Source organism: Dermochelys coriacea, chromosome 2 (assembly GCF_009764565.3).
Source record: "Dermochelys coriacea isolate rDerCor1 chromosome 2, rDerCor1.pri.v4, whole genome shotgun sequence".
NCBI lineage: Eukaryota > Metazoa > Chordata > Testudines > Dermochelyidae > Dermochelys > Dermochelys coriacea.
This window is the reverse complement of record NC_050069.1, coordinates 182,057,147-182,074,588: the sequence shown is the minus strand read 5'-3', so window position 1 is coordinate 182,074,588 and position 17,442 is coordinate 182,057,147. Positions and strand designations below refer to the sequence as shown.

The 17,442-nt window shown below is 41.0% G+C and overlaps 1 protein-coding gene across 1 annotated transcript in view; it reads left to right on the top strand.

The window, feature by feature from the left end:
- The window catches only part of BMPER (BMP binding endothelial regulator), a 208,605-nt gene that overhangs the window by 177,256 nt on the left and 13,907 nt on the right, over positions 1-17,442 (top strand). The window contains exon 14 of the mRNA XM_038390677.2: positions 15,019-15,149. Within this exon, the coding sequence (XP_038246605.1) occupies positions 15,019-15,149 (131 nt within the window). The remainder of the gene's footprint in view (positions 1-15,018; positions 15,150-17,442) is intronic.

Genomic DNA, 17,442 nt, shown 5'->3' with positions numbered 1-17,442 from the left:
TACATCATCATGATCAGACTGCTTCCTCTACTAACATTGCTCTTAGCCTGAAAAGTGGTTGTGCTAAGAAGCAGACAGTGGAAGTCAGATTGCATCCCTGGGGTGCTTGTCTCTGGTAATTAAATAAATACTCTCCTTTTTGTTGTCTCCTCCAACTTCTTTTTTTTTTCTGCAACCTTGTAGTGACATATATTCCATTCTCACAAACTGAGCAAGATCAGACCAGGATATGACTCAGGTAGGAAAACCCTAAGAAACACACACAATGCTGTAGGAAGTGGGGTGAGTGACAGCATTCTTCCTTGAAAATCTAGGTTGAATCAATGCCCCCAGTATGAGGTTAGGAGGCTGAGTGATAGTGGAAGTGCCTTTTAGATGCTGATGTAAAGAACTATACTAAGGGAGCCATTTGAAATACAAAAAATAAATTTTCTTGGTTTATAAAACCCAGAAACTATGTCATATGTTCCTGAGCACCATCTCCTGGCACCTCATCTATTAACTATTTACAAGATATTCAGGGCTCTTATTGAAATGTCATATGACATAAAGCCAGTGATTGACAACTTGTGTTTGTACTTCCTGTAACAGCAAAAAGGGGTTAATATCCACGATAACATGGCTAAATTTCAGTTCTAGAAATTACATTGTGCCCTACCTAAATTTCTCCTGCTATTTGAATTAACTATGGAACTTTCCTTACTTCCTATCCTGAAAATGGTTTGGTTGTGTTGTCTGTTGATAAACAGGTGTTGCATTTCACTCAGACCCAGCTGCATTTCAGTGCTGGTGGAAAAAAAAATCCTTCCACTAAATATCTACCTTACAGTGGTGTTGTGAAGCTTAATTTGTTTGGAAAATGCTTGCAATACTCAGAGGAAACGCACTGTAGATATTTGAAGTATTGATATTCCTGCACAGCTGGTGGGTTACACACTGCAGATGTTTCTCCCATGTTGTTGCATGGTTACTTAAGTGGCTTCTTCCAGCAGATGTTCCCATGAGTGAGAGTGTGCATCCTCCTTCTATCTACATTTTTCAATACAAGAGGTAGATTTTATTGCTACCGGACTTTTGATCTAAAAGATATTTCTACACCAGTCGTGTTAGTTTTCTTTTTTGGGCTGCTGGATGCTACATGAGTGTCTGCTTTCCTCCTCACTGGTTCAGCCCTCACCACAAACAACTGCATCTGCAGATGTTTACTATGGGGCCTTTCTATTTTAGCCTCCATTTCTTTCTGTGTCTTTTGTTCCCATGGCGTTTGACTCTCGGGACTCTGCCTCTTCTGCTAGTATCACATCAGTGTCACACTCTTCACATTTTGGAATTGTACCTTGGAGTCTAGGCATTACAACTATCAGTGCCTTAATGAGATGGTAGGCAGCTGGCTTTCCCGTCAGAAAAGCTGCCTCACACTTGGCTATATCAATACCTTCTGCCAGCAACTAAACCTAGTCAACCCAAATTCAAACTCTTTTTGTCTTGACTGGTTTACTTGGAGAGAGAGATGCTTAGCATCTCTTGGGTTCATGCCCTTAACAAGGAAGTCCTTCTGCCTTTCATTCTCCTCTTCTTTGCTTTACTCTTTCTCATGTTATGAAATATGTCCCATTTCCCTCTTCCTGCCCTACTAGACCTACCTATCTGCTCATTCCTCTTTCCAGCCCCACAAGAACATTAAATTGTAGCTGCTTTTTATTTTTAACGAGTCTTAAAAAATGAAATGGGAGAGCCATCAGCGGGTGTATGTTACCGCAGCTCACCCTGGAACTGTGACAGTTCACACTAGCTGGCGCTCTGCCCCTAAAACTCTAAACTCCTAGACACACATGAATTGAATGGTAAAGAACTGGCAATTTTCCCTTTATTTTAACATTTTCCTGAGGTGCTCATTAATTTTTTTATTGGTGCTTATGAAGTTTTCAAGAAAGGCAGCCCTGGAGAGCAAGCCCTCTTTTTATCCACACAACCAGTATGGCACTACAAGTTTCTTGACTTCCTAGAACCCCATTAAATGTACCTCAACCTTGTTCTGGTTGGAACTTGGCAAACGTAGCCAGCACTTACCCACTACTCCCTCCCAGCATTGCCTGGTGTCCAGGAACGTGGCTCTGCCCTCATCCCACCCTTTCCAGGGCTTCTCGTGTTGATATTTCTTCTCTCCCTAATGCAATGCACCTATCTAAACTCTGGCTATAAACCTCATCAATAAACGGGGTCGGGGGGAGGGGGGAATGAGCTTCCAGCAATCTCTCCTGATTCTAGCTCACCTGCCCTTGACCCATAAACTCTATTTCCTCTTCTTTTCTGTGTGTGAGCTTGTGGGTTGGTTTTCTTTGGTATCCCATCTGAGATGTAGCCACCATATGGATAAGGTTAGATACATCCAAATGTTACTTCAGCTTTGTTCTTCAGCACTGTACCCATTGTGAGGTGATCACTAAACAACCACGAAAAAGCAAACTTCTTTTGCATGTGGAAAAAGCCAGTTAAATTCTTGCTCTGAAAATCAGTGGCAGAAATTAGATGTGGCTGTTACTCCTGCCGATCTGGATGGAAATGTTTTGCACACAGTAGCTCTGCTAGGAATAAACTGGGCTGCCATGCTAACATAATAAAATGCAGACCACCCTGAGGGCATGAAGGAATTGCATTCCAAAATATGCACTGCAAGGAACCAAAGTTTAATGGAAAATGTTGAAAAGATCCTATTTTTTAAAAAAAAAATTCCTTCTATTCATCATACTGTATTTTATGTTTTTCCTGTTCTCTCCTCTTTTCTTGCTTGGGATATTGGTATGAAAACAGGATCTTTGTTTTCAGAGAGTTAATCTGCTCATGATTTTTTGGTCACATGGGCCCTGAGGCCCCCCACCTGTAGAAAAATCCATGGGAGCAGAAAAACTACTGCCAAGTTGGTACCTTTCATCTAAGGTGCTCGATGTGCTTCATGTGTAGCCGTAAATTAAGTTTAACACCCCCACATGGAAGTAGATTAGTAAATAAGTATTATAATCCCCATTTTACAATTGGAGAATCTGAGGCACAGAGAGATTAAGTGACTTGCTCAAGACCCTGCAGGAAATTAGTCAGAAATAGAGCACACAAATGGTTGAGGATTAGAATTCAGATAAGCAGGATCAGATAGACTCTTATAATAAAAGATCCTGTTTTCAGTCAAATATTCTGAATAAAGAACAAAGAATGAAACAGCTTTTAAAATACAGTATGGGCCTGCTCCTGCAAGGGCACTGGGAATTTGGCTGTTGTTTTCAGTTGGAGCAGGATCAGGGCCTATCTGCAGAAAGAAGATAGCTGTCTAAATAGAATTTCCATCTGGAGACCGTGGCTTTTTAAATGCTCTGCAGCCACCTAGAGGAAGAATAAGTTTGATTGTCATTAATTTTGTGTGGGTTAAGTCAGGGAGGGTGCTGTAATGAGTAATGACTGTGAGACTTTAAACTAGACAACCTGTTTATTATTACTATCACAAGACCTCCTAGGATATGAACACAGTGAATCATCATCAGAAGCTGAAGATAACTTCAGTTGTGTTTATATTTTGGAAACAGTTCTCGCTCCTTGCTCTCATTTTGCTTTTCATTGGATGTGATGTATTTTTTGTTGGGCACTTCCAGATACTGCACCATTGCTTTTTTTTCTTTTTTCTTTTTTTTCAATGGGAATAAGGAAATGATCTATTGTGACTTTTTTTTAATAGAGGATCTAAACTTTGCAGTGTTCTCACTATAGCAATAATCTCTTTATTTTGTTTATATTTCACTGGAGCTGTGGCTTTAAAAATCTTCAAGCAATTTCTGAGGCTCTAAAGATTATTTAGAAAAATCCTGAAAAATCTCTGGCTTTTGTCATCGTTTTTCAAATGAGGGCGGCCCCATACACTGGTGAGCTTTCTGACTAGTAGAATAACTGGTGCAGTGATAATACTTGATTGATTTCCACTATGTTTGCAGAGTGTGAAAAAATTGTATCTTTTTTATGCCTATGAATGTTTATGTCTCTCTCGCTCTGTAGATAGCATGATTTTAAAAAAGAGCTTCTAGTTGTACCTGCAAAAAACCTAAGCCCACTTTAAAAATCAAGCCAAGACGAAGAGAAAAATATGAAGTTATACATATTATGTACTTCCAAGGCTGCTTAATATTATTGATTTTTTTCCCTGGCAGAGGAGACTGAAAATTTCATTATGATGCAGTGGCTCTTCATCTGCAATGCAATTTGCGATAACAGCCTTAGTGTTGAGCATATACATATATATGTAATATAAGACCCTGAGGCAGCAGAATAAGTAATAGGTAACTTTGATTGGTATAACACTGTAAAATAATTGCTTTGGGGAGGGGTGTTGGGGGTGGACAGGTTTGGCCAGAAGAATCCAGCAATTATTACAATCCTAGTTATACCCCCAATGAGGAAGTGATGACGAGAAAATACCTGTCAGGTGTGAGAAAGGGGTATGCCTGGTCCTATGGAAGACCTATGAAAGATCTTTAAGAGCTGATCTATGTTTTTTATCATTGAACTCAAATATGCTTTTATATGCAATGCTCCCTCCTATCATTTTTCCTCCATGTGGTTTTACAGATGGACATACTCATCATTATCTGCATTACCTGACATAACATTGGAGCAGTTTTTACCACATTTTAGGATATATATTTGCAAACAGATGAACACAGATGTGAATTAGTGAAACTGATATGTGGTTTGCAGACACTAAGTTCCTCTATTGCAGATGGGAGTCATAAAATTCCCTTCTCTTTCTTTATATTGGTCTACATATTCTATGCATGTTGCCTTTCTGTAACAAGATCAGGGAGATGCCTGCTCCAAAGCAGACTTATTAAGGTCCTTTTACTCTTCATCTCAACCACACATCTAGGTTGTAGATGACTTCAAAGGGCCAAATCCTGTTTGCATTAGTTACACTGAAATTAATGGGACTACTTGCATGAATACTGCTAACAAAATTAAGGTAAGCAGGATTTGACTGGCATGCTGCAGAGTGCCCAGCTATTGGCCCCTTGTCTGAAAGATGTTAAGATATGAACTCTACAGGCTTACTCTAGTCCAAAAATGTTCTTAATGAGGAGCCCCTTACGATGTTTATCACTTTAAGAGCTAGATTGTGATCAGCCCTACACCAATACACACAAGGAGGAAGAGGGCACAAAATGCCTCTTGTGTCCTGAAAAGGGCTGGAATGAGGGTGGGACCATGGCCCCAGACCTCCTGCATCCTAGTTGATGGAGCTGGCCAGCATGGAAGTAAGTGCCTGATGGACCGTTTCAAAGGGTGGTGGATCTGCTGCTGTACTGTGTGTTCCCCTGCAGCTCCAGAAAACATTCTGACAGAGTCAGGCAGAATTCTGCCTGAGGCTGAGTGTAGGACCTGCTTGTCTGTCTTCTTCAGCCCAACTTCAAGTGTTTTTTACTGAAGAGCTTTTATACAGGCTTTCCTTTTCAAGAACCTGGATTTTATAGCACAAAATGGACAAAGCCCACCCAGTGCATCATGGGGAAAATATTATGAGAAAATGAGCAGGCTTTTTTTTTCTTTTTTGTTTTAACTGCCTTTAACACTGGCTCCAGATTCAAAGAAGATTGAGGTGCGTTTTAGGGTTGTGCAATCCTGAGAACTTTATTTTGTGTGGTTTTAGAAAATGTTCCAGGGCATTTCATTATTAATTTTATAAGATTGATGCGGAGTATTGTTGGTTCAAGCAATAAAAAGCAAATCTGGCTCAGAGTTCTCATTGTATAAAGGTTAATAATACATATATAATAGTTCTTGGCACTTTTAAGAAAGCCTTTGGTTAATATTTTTAGCAGCATATATTGTAGGTTTTTAGGGATGTTACGCAGCATAGTATAACTTTAAAAGGTTTTACACTGGCCTGCATTTATTGCGTTGAGTTGAAAAATAGCAGATTTTCTTACATTTTGGATGGGAAGTGTGGGTTCTGAAATTGCACACCCAGAAATATTTTGAAAGGAATGGCATGTGCTGAGAAATCCAAAATGCATTGTAGGTTTTTTCCAGGACTTCAAAGGTTAAAAAAAATATCACTGAATTTGAAGCATCCTATACCCTAAATTACAAAACTCCTTTAACGAACATATTTGGAAGGATCCTTTGGCAGTGGAAGGGTGAATAGGGGCATCTTCTACAGTTTTAACTAACTCAGAATGCCAAGTATATATACGGATATATGGAACAGGAAGCTTGGCATTCACAGAAGGTTACATTAGAACTGCAGAAAGTGTTTGTGTGTAACACACATGCCCAGGAAACTTCAGCTCAGATGCAGCATCCAATTTACAGTGAGATTCTGCATCTTACCAAGTTTTTCAGCTGGACTGTCTGAGGCACAAAGAGTTCAAGTAACTTAGCCACGGTCACATAGTAAGTCCACAGTTTAGATATGTTTGAATCTCAGACCCTTCTGGTTCCTAGCCCATTACTGTAACCTATAAACCACAGACTGCCTTTGCAACCTGGAATTCCCAGGAACAGTCACAGAACTCTCAAACATTCTAGCCAATGTCCCTTTTTAAAAGAATGAGAGCTCCCTACAGTAAACATCTCTGGGTTGCAGTTTTCAGATCTGGCCAAGCCGTGCTCAACACAGGACTCAAGGAGAGAGAGGTTGCATGAAGCCTTTATGCTCCCACACTCCCAGTGGTTTCTGGGTGCAAGTTCAGCAACCTGGTGGCTGGGGGTCCAGAAAGGGGAAGTGAAGATTCAGTTATGCTGGCTTTATTCCACCTGGAAATTCCCCCATTTCAGAGGAATTCCTATGTGATGGGTGTACAAACCCCACACCAGGTAAGAAGGGGTTGAGAAGCAAGCAGCCTTGCCCCAATGCACCTACAGGCATGCTAGTCTTGGAGGAGGAGCCTTGAAAAGGAGAAGCTGAATTCAGAAGGCCCCAGCCTAGAGAGGTATAGATCTCTCAGCCTCTGCTCCCAGAAAAGAGCATGGGAGAGAGTCACAGCTATCTTGGGTGGCCTGCAAGCACTGAGTGGTTGGGCAGATGGCTGGAGGATCCTGGTAGGATAGAGAAGTTGGTGCTGCTCCTATTTATGTTAATTTAATTTTGTTTCCTTTGTTGCCTTGAGAACTAGAACTAAAGTCTGAGCCCTAGGACAGACAACCCCACCCACCCACCTGAGAAATTGAGCTCCCCAAGGAGAAAGCAGGCAGATGTAGGAAGTAGCTCAGGAAAGAAGCGTGATCGGGGTGCCCTTAACCACTTGCTACAAAGATCCCTGGGCTAGAACCCAGGGTAGAGGGAGGGACTGAGTTTCCCTGCAGCCTCACTGGGAAGACCCCAAACACAAGGGGACAGAAAGAATATTGGGCCTGGACAGGGCTGTCAACCTGGTGTGAAGCACTGAGTTTATCCTGAAAGGGGTGAGACCAAAGGTGACCCGGCTGCAGGGTGAAGACCCAGGGCAAAAGGGGACCACCAGTAGATCTGGTTGACAACAGAGAAGAAACCTTGGAATGCCATACTTAGCCCAAGATGATGTGCTGGATAGCGAGTCATTTTGCCACACCCAGTTGCTTGATGTAAGGCCGGTTTATACTGTTCTTCAGTGTTGGAGCTGCCCAGACTGGACAAAGTTCTGGCACTCTAGTCTTGAAAGAAATGATCCATGAAAAATGACTAATCTTTAGCGTACTAGGCAGTTCTGTTCCCTAGGCAGATGTTTTGAATGCATTGAGAATGATGTAATGACTTCTGTATTTTGCTCAGGCTCCAAAATTACCTTTCCCATGAGTTATTTGCTGCTCTGGTGATAGTGTCAGTATCTTCCTGAGAGAGACTCAAGAAATAAGTATCTCCAGCTCCAAACACCAAGCTTCAGACTTAAGTAATTGTCCCCCCACCCCACCCCCACATATATACCCAAAAAGAAAAAGGGGAAAAGCCACACACACACACACACACACACACACACACACACACACACACACACACACACACACACAGAGTTTACATGAATAAAAGTGAAAGAGTGAACATTTCTGTTATATTTTGTGTGTGGCATCCTCTTCCCTTCTTAGCTTCTATACAGTACTTGGGAACAACAAATAATGAAAACCCTTTAGAGGCCTTTGTTTAAAACAAAAACAAAACCTACCAAACCCTTAACAGTTTTAAAACAATGTTGATGTTGATAGAAACCATTTTGTTTTCTTTTTTTCCTTATGAGGGAAGAAAAATGAGGTCTCATGGTGGATCAGGGGAAAAACTCCTGCATCTTGCTGCTGAACTGTAAGCATTGAAATGTGATTAAGGCAGTGACTTGCTTGGCTGCCATATAGACTTTGGATGTCTTCACTGCTGGTGTTAAATTAGGTGAGACAACCACTAAATCTTGGATTGTGCAGTCTAGTAAATGGAGTTCTCCCAAGACAACTATCTCACAGGATGCTGGGCTTGCTGAATGATCCTTGTCTTTGAAATGGTGGCTCTTCGAACAGTCTTCTCAATTTGTAAATGTGTGGCTAATCCCATTTTCCACCCATCTAACTAAGGTATGGGTTAGATTATGGAAGACTACACACTGTAAAGGAAATGTAGTGTTTAAAATTTAGGCCTTGAAGATGGCTGGTGTCTGTTTTTAAATCCAAAATGTTCATGTCTTTTAACTTGACTTTCATGTTGCCTTTCATCTATTCAGGGTCTTTGCTTGGAGGTACTGATATGTTTTCATATGTGTTACACACCATATCAGTGTTGTGATAGGAAAGGAGTAAAATATTAAATGAAAAAGACATTCTCTCTTAGTGATTGATTTTTTTTTGACTTCTTGTTCCCTGTGAAGTAAAGGGAACTGCAGATGTTCAGTGAAAAACACCAAACATCTGCAATTTCAATACTGCCCAGCATTGTAAGAGGCAGCAGCAACCACCGTGCTGCTCTTCTGTTCTGTTCTTTTCTTTTTTAATAGTACATTTAGCATAGGATTCATTTCTCTGCCCTCTTGTGGGACTTGGACACTTTCCATGGTTTAATGTGAAAAAGGCCTTTAGCTGAAGAAGTGCACTCCTCTGGTTTGCTTTGAAGATGTGGGAGCAATGTGGGCTGTCTAATGCAAGGGTGTGTCTGACAGCTGCCGGATGCCTTCACTTTCATGGATTTTCCCTTGCAACAGTTTGTGATTATATACACCCTATTAGTGCCATCTTTCTCTCTCTCACACACACACAAAGTATATACAGCATCAAAAGGAATCTAGTTTGAGATATTTGTCCCCAGCAAAGGAGTAAACAACTGGCTGCTCTAGTTGAAAAGGGCACCAGTTTACTCTGAAGTATCCTCAATATAGGAAGTTAAGGCAGAAAAGAATAGTGTTTAGGTCTGAATGAACCCACTTCTTCCTCAGTCTGAACAAAATGCAAGCAGATTTGAAGTCCTGTTGTCTGTTCATTCTGAGCTCTATTTAGTCTTACTCTCGCCCTGTATAATACCATTTCCGTACTTGGTAGACCTAAAGATGCATTCCACTGCAATCTTAACTGTAGTAGGCAAGAGAAGGGGTCTATCTTTCTAAATTGATCAGTCCCACTCCAGCCACGGGCACCAGTCAATTATTTACATAAGCCCAGAAATTAGTTAATCACTTCTTGTTATCAAGAAGGTTCCTTTCTGAAGAACAGCACATCCAAACTGAAGTCGGAGAACACTGCAGGGTATACCGAAGGTTATAGGAACAGAATGAGGAGTTTCACTTCCCTGTTTGAATTCAGGATTGTTCTGATGCTTACAGAGATTATCCTAATGCATTTGGACACAATGTTTCTTGCAATATCACACAAGTGCCTGGTGGTTTGACAATAGGTGGTTATTTGTATGTACAGACGCTCCCCGGGTTACACAAGACTCGACTTAAGCAGATTCGCGCTTACGGAAAAGTGCGTAAGCTAGAAATAGGAGTTAAGTGTTTTTTTGTTTTTTGCGTACGTTTGGGTATATGTTTCTGACTTACGCAAAATTCGAGTTACACAAAGCTTTCCAGAATGGAACAATTGCATAAGTCAGGGAGCGTGTGTATCCAAAAATAAACTAATTATATTAATTTACATAAGGGCAGTATGCCTGCTCTTTAAATCAGTGTGTGCCCCTGAACCACCTTGTAGTGTCATCAGGGAGTTGTTTTCTAACCCCCATGTTGTGTAGTTTTTGATCTCTGTTTAGGATTTTGTCGTACTGCTAAAGGTGGTGAAACTGGGGAGCTGGGGTGGGGGGAAGGGGAAGATATATATTTAAAACCCTAATGTGTCTTTAAAATCAGTTTAATCTAATTTAGGACCACAAATACTAAAATGCCTTTATCATAATCATATTTTTATTGCATGGTGTCACTACAGAGCAAAAATAAGGCTGTTTTGGTTGCCTTACTGCACTTCCTTACCTAACACATTTGGATTTTTTTTTAAGTGTAACCTTAACTCTGAATTTCCTGGGCTTGGTTATGGGAATGTTACAATATGTCTGTAATGTTTTTATCTTAGGTTACTGATATGTACTCTCAGGGCTGGTCTAGGGGCAGGCAATCATGGCCATCAGGCTGGGTGCCAACTTCTAGCTATACTGTTGTGCCACTTGGGTGTGCAGTGTGTGGTTTTTGCTCCACTGACTGGCCACCTTTAATTTATTTATTTAGACTTGGCTGCTCTAGTGGAATAAGGGAGGGACACCGAAAAGGTTTTCTGCTCTGGTTGGCAAAATGTCTTGGACTGTTCTTGTATACCCTCAGTCTTAAGTCTAATTAAACAAAAGTTTTCACCTTGGAATAGAATTGGAACACTTCAGAGGATAGCAAAGTCAAAATGTTCCATTATCAGACAATATACTATCATAAGAAAATGGTGTTTCTTTGCGTGAAACTGGGCTTCAGTTGTAGGGCATGGACACTCCTTAAGCCTCCAGATACATCCCTATAGCTATCTGTTTAGTAGTGTCTCCTAATTTATTTGATAGAACCAGAGGAGATGCAAAGAGGGGATGGGGGAGGTGAGCGGAACTTTGAAATCATTCACTGGAGTGCAGGAAATGGCTCAGCAGCAAAATTGAAAAAAGAAAACAAAAATCAGTATCTACATCACAAAGATTTTTTTTTGACACAGATCAGCATTAGAACTTGTAAATTGCATTCAAGAATCTACTGTTTCTTTTTTTTCTGGGCAGGGAGTAGGAGGCATGCTGCTTGTTTGGCAGGGGAAGTTTCAATAACTAAAACAAAACAAACAAACACAAACTCCCAATGGGAATCTAATAAGATTGAAATTAAGAATTTTACTGACATACAAGAAAAAAATTTTTTTTTAAACTGGCTCATAGTACTTACCCTATTTTCTCTTAATCATTCGGGCTTCAGAGAATAAGCATCTTTTGCCTGAAGAAGTTCTCCCAAAAAGCTGCCCTTTCAATCACAGGAAGGGATTGCCTGGAGTTCCCAGCTTGGACCACGAGAGGGAAGTAGTGATTGTATTTTGCTATCTAATTGGTCAAGTACTTTCTCACTTGTAGCTTCAGAAATGATTTTTTTAAACAAACAATTTCAATATTAATTTATTATTTTTGTTAATAAAGAATCTCATTAGAAAAAGTGTCTATTTTGACGATGGATGAATATTAACTTTTATACAGTTTTGTTTACTTTTAGTTTTGTTAAATAAGTACAAAAATGATCAGCAGTAATACTTAATTAACAAAGCAAAAACAACACATATACCCCTTGTGATTGTACCTCAGCCAAACCAGAGGATTGGGCCCATCAGCTCTTCCCAGGATTATACGACTCATGGAAGTAGAAATAACTTGAAGCCAATAAGAATGGAGTAAATTAGAGAACTATTCATTCTGACACTCATGTGTTATCTTTCTTAGGGAATATTTAATGTTACCCATACCCGCCTTGATGCTTATCCAGGCAGAAAGGAGTGGCTAAAAACTAGAGCTGTTTGGATCTGGATCCAAATTAGTCCAAAGTCTACGGGTATTTGAAACTGGAGTTTTGGGTTTGGCTCATCTAGACACATTGTTTTGTGCATGGAGACTTATCTTTAACTTAAGGCAACTGATCTGGCTTGGTGTTGGAACTGGCATTCTTCTCTGTGGCCAGAAACTCTCACAGCAGGAAGGTCTGTGATTTTTGTGTTCTCAAAACCAGATGAAGTGACTCAAATGTAACATTTTATAAGTCCCAAAGTGGGAATTCAGCATGCACACAGCCAGCCTGCCATAAGCAAGCATGAGCCTATCTCCCCCACTGCCCAACGCCTTAGATATCAATAATATAATAATTATTGTATGAATAATTATACATAATAGTAAAAGCTGATAAGGCAAGGTTAGTTGAGGATAACAGGATGCCTAGGAGAGAATAAAACTATCCTGATATCTTAACAGGTCTGCAGAAAATACAACAGACTCTCTTTGTAATAGTAATTTCCTGTGATAGCACATCAGGAATCTGCTTTGTGAAATGAGATATATTGGTTGCCATATGTCTGGTTTTCAACTGGAAAGTCTGGTCGAAAGGGGACCTGTGCAGCTCCAGTCAGATATACTGACCAGATACCAAAAGTCTGGTTACTGCAGGTGAGGGAGAGGTGCAGGATCATCAACCCACAACAGCCCCTGCTCAGCCAGGGCCACCTCCAACCTCCATCTTGTTGGCAGGCAGGCTCTGCATTAGGGGCTGCATCTCCTGACCCAGCCCTGGAGCAGAGGGAGCCCAGCTGGTGAGGGAGGGGAGGAAGGTGGAGAGGATCGAGTGACAAGGAATGGGGAGAGGGAAGCAGTTAGGGATGGGGAGAGAGGAGTGGGGGGGCGTGGCCTTGGGGAGAGGCGGAGCCTCAGGGAAAGAGGCGAGGCAGGGACAGAGGGAGGTTCCTGTGCTCCTGCTGTAGTATCTAGACTAGAAAGCTGGCAAGCCTTGATATATACCTCCTAAATTATAGGGGGAAGATGGAACCACTTATGTTCAGTAATAGTGCCTGATGCATTCAGAGCACTGCTTTGGGATGTCAGTGAAGATTTGCAGGTGTGCTGTGGTAGGACGATACTTATCAAGGGGAACTTGTTCAGTGAATCATACATAGGGCGGCGAGTCTGTCACGGAAGTCACGGATTCTGTGACCTCCATGACTTCTGCAGCGGCTGGTGCTGGCCCAGGGGCTGCCAGAAGCAGCAGTTTGGGTGTGTGGGAGGGGTCTCAGGGATAGGGGAAAGGGTTTGGGTGGGGGGTGTGGGTGCTTACCTGGGGTGGGGGGGCCACCCTGAAGCTCCCGCAGGCCCTGCCCCCGCAGCTCTCATTGTCTCTGGTTCCCCACCAATGGAAGCTGCAGCAGCTGGCGTTTATGGCGGGAGCAGCAGAGGAGCCCCTGCCTCCGCTGTCTAGGAGCTGCAGGGACAGAGCTCGTAGTAAGCCCCGCCAAACTCTCCCCCAGTACCAGCGGGGGTCGCAGGTCACCTCCCCCAGCACCCACGGCATCCCTGGACTCCTCCTCCCCTCCCGAGCACCCCTGCCCAAGTTTTAGACATGCTGGGTATTTTTAATAAAACTCATGGAGAGGTCACAGGCCTGTGAATTTTTGTTTGCAGCCTGTGACCTGTCCATGACTTTTACTAAAAATACCCGTGACTAAAACATAGCTTTAATCCTACGTGAACAAAATAGGGGATGAACCTGAATACTAACATGGGAAATGATTTTCAGATAGCTGAGCACTGCCTCGGGCTCCCACTGACTTCACTTAGAGTTATGGATGCCCAGCGCCTCTGAAAATCAGTCCCTTAATGTTTCCAGCTCACTGCAACAATATAAAGCATACACAAACGGCAAACTTTGCAAATCCATTGCCTCTTATCAGTTCTTGTATTTTCAGCCTGTGCCTAATTGACACATGTTCTAGATGAGCTAATTTTGTACACAGACATGTGCAGTAGCAGATTTACTTACTCCAATGTTTTATGATTATTCAGTGAAATAAGATGGTTGAATTGAGAGCTGAATGAATAATTGGTTCTTAGGGAGTTTTGTGGCTTTTTGTTTTGGGTTTTTGTTTTTTTGTTTTTGTTTTTCATATTTTGTTTTGTTTTGGTGATCGACCTGAAAAATCCAGAAAAAAAATTGATTTGTTTCAAGCCAAAACTAACATTTTTCAATTTTTCTCACTGAAACAAAATTTTTTTTTTCAGGTTTCGAGATGTTACATTTTTGAGGTATTTGTACATGTAAATCTCTTTAAAACCAATTCTAGCTAAATTTCAAAACAAAACATTTCAAAATGAAAAATAAAAAAATGTCAAAATGAAATATTTTAACATTTTCAAAATTTTAATTTTAATTTATCTGGCCAAAAGTATTTGCCAAATTTGAGCCAAAATAATTAATAGCTTTTGTCATCCCTTAATTGCATTTTTCAGTGACTTTACTGTTCAACTGAAAATTTTTGCTGTGCTCTAGTTGTTTCATGAGCCCTGAGGGCTTCGTAGCATAGTAACTGTGTGTGTCTTCATTGCTCCTTATAATGCTCTTAAATCTGGGAATTAATCTTAAATGTTGTTGCAATAGACATTATTCAGGAGAGCCGAGATGGAGCCTTTATGAAGACAAAATTGTCTTTGCTACAAATTGTCTTTGCCTTGCTCCCTAATTGCAGTATACAGTCTAGGATCCTCATTGCATAGCAGCTCTTGACTCTCATATTCTGGGCTCTCTACTTTGATATGACTCTCCCGTTGATGTAATTGGGAGCTCTGAGCATATAGAATAGAAGATAGCAGAACTGCAGAGATTAGACCCTCTATGTGGATTTGGGAGTAAAAAGCATTCAACCTGTTTGCCATTTCTCCAGCACAGGTTATTGCAGCTTTAAACTGTATATGATTATATAAAAAAATAATTCCAACCTTGAAGGATGTTTTTCAAAACCTTTTTTCCTTGTTTGTTTCTGGGCTGTTTTTTACAGGTCCTGTGTAACAGATATGTGTGAGTGTCCAGTTCATAAAAACTGCTATTGCGAGTCATTCCTGGCCTATGCCCGAACCTGTCAGAGAGAAGGGGTGAAAGTCCAATGGAAACCTGAGCAGCACTGTGCAGGTAAGGATACTCTGATTGCTTTGTTGCAATTTAATGCACAGTCTGAAGGAAAGAACCTTGAAATGTTTTATATCATTATAATGCTGGAGGGGAAAAAATAGAAATAAATAAAAGACTAGGCTAAAATTTGATAAGCAGCCAGCCTACGTTCTAAGCTATAGGCGTGTGTCTATAAAATATATATAATCACACTCACACACACATATATTAGTATGGTATGTTATCGGTATATTGAGAGAGAGAATCCCAGCCTGTCATGGAAATATATAGTGTTCATGTGCATTAATTTTGGTCACTGAGGCAAAGCTCCCATGTGATTTGCACTGCTTTAATGGCAAGTAATTATTTCCACAGAGAAGAGGAGGTTACCTCCTGTAACTGGAGGTTCTTCGAGATGTGAGATCCCTATCTATATTCCACATGTGGATGCACGTGTGTGCCTTGTGCCTGAATCTGTAAGTGTTTCTTAGCAGTGTCTGTTGACCCACACGTGTGTTGTACGTCTACTCATGCTCCCAGCTGAGGATATAAGATGTCATACAGATCAACACCTCTCCCGTCTCTTTCTTACTGTAATGGAATGCAGTCCTCAGCGAAGGGGATGGAGGGCAGGTAGTGGAATACTGACAGAGACGACAGATCTCGAAGAACCTCTGGTTACAGATAGATAACTTCTCTTCTTTGACTGATGGTCTCTAAGTGTATTCCACATTTGGGTGACTCACGAGCAGTGATCAGTGCGGAGGTGGGTACGAGGATTCCAATGGAAGTGCGGTCTGCAGTACAGCCTGGCCCATGGGATGTATGTTGCTGTTGCTTGTGCGATGGTATAGTGTGTCATGAACAGGTGAATGGAGCGCCACATTGCTGCATGAGAGATGTCTTGTCAGGAAACGTCCACCAGTGAGGCCGATGTGGGGGCCTGTGCTTGCGTAGCGTGTGCCATGACTCTATCAGATGTGGGTATGTTGGATTGGTTGTAGCTAGGGTTGTCAAGCGATTAAAAAAATGAATCACAATTAATCGTTCTGTAAACAATAATAGAATACCATTTATTTAAATATTTTGGGATGTTTTCTACATTTTCAAATATATTGATTTCAATTACAACACAGAATACAAAGTGTACAGTGCTCACTTTATATTTATTTTTTATTACAAGTATTTGCACTGTAAAAAAACCAAAAGAAATAGTATTATTTCAGTTCACTTAATACAAGTACTGTAGTGCAATATCTTTATCATGAAAGTTGAATTTACAAATGTAGAATTATGTACACAAAAAAACTGCATTCAAAAATAAAACAATGCAAAATTTTAGAGCTTGCTAGTCCAGTCAGTCCTACTTCTTGTTCAGCCAATTGCTCAGACAAGCAAGTTTGTTTACATTTGCAGCACATAATGCTGCCCGCTTCTTGTTTACAATGTTACTTAAACTGCAGCAAGGGAGGTTTAGCTTGAACATTAGGGAAAATCTTCCTAACTGTCAGGGTGGTTAAGCAGTGGAATAAATTGCCTAGAGAAGTTGTGGAATCTCCATCATTGGAGATTTTTAAGAGCAGGTTAGACAAACACCTGTCAGGGATGGTCTAGATAATACTTAGTCCTGCCACAAGTGCAGGAGACTGGACAAGATGACTTCTCGAGGTCCCTTTCTGTACTATGATTCTATGATTCTAATGTCACCTGAAAGTGAGAACAAATGTTCTCATGGCACTGTTGAAACTGGTGTCGCAAAATATTTATGTGCCAGATGCGCTAAAGATTAATATGTCCCTTCATGCTTCAACCACTGTTCCGGGGGACATGCATCCATGTGGATGATGGGTTCTGCTCGATAACAATCCAAAGCAGTGCAGACCGACGCATGTTCATTTTCATCATCTGAGTCAGATGCCACCAGCAGAAGGTTGATTTTCTTTTTGGTGGGTTGGGTTCTGTAGTTTCCGCATCTAAGTGTTGCTCTTCTAAAACTTCTGAAAGCATGCTCCACACCTCATCCCTCTCAGATTTTGGAAGGCACTTCAGATTCTTAAACCTTAGGTTGAGTGCTGTAGTTACCTTTAGAAATCTCACATTGGTACCTTCTTCGCCTTTTGTCAAATCTGCAGTGAAAGTGTTCTTAAAATGAACAACATGTGCTGGGTCATTATCCGAGACAGCTATAACATGAAATATATGGCAGAATGTGGGTAAAACAGAGCAGGGGACAATTCTCCCCAAGGAGTTCAGTCACAAATTTAATTAACACACTATTTTTTTAACAAGCATCATCAGCATGGAAGCTTGTCCT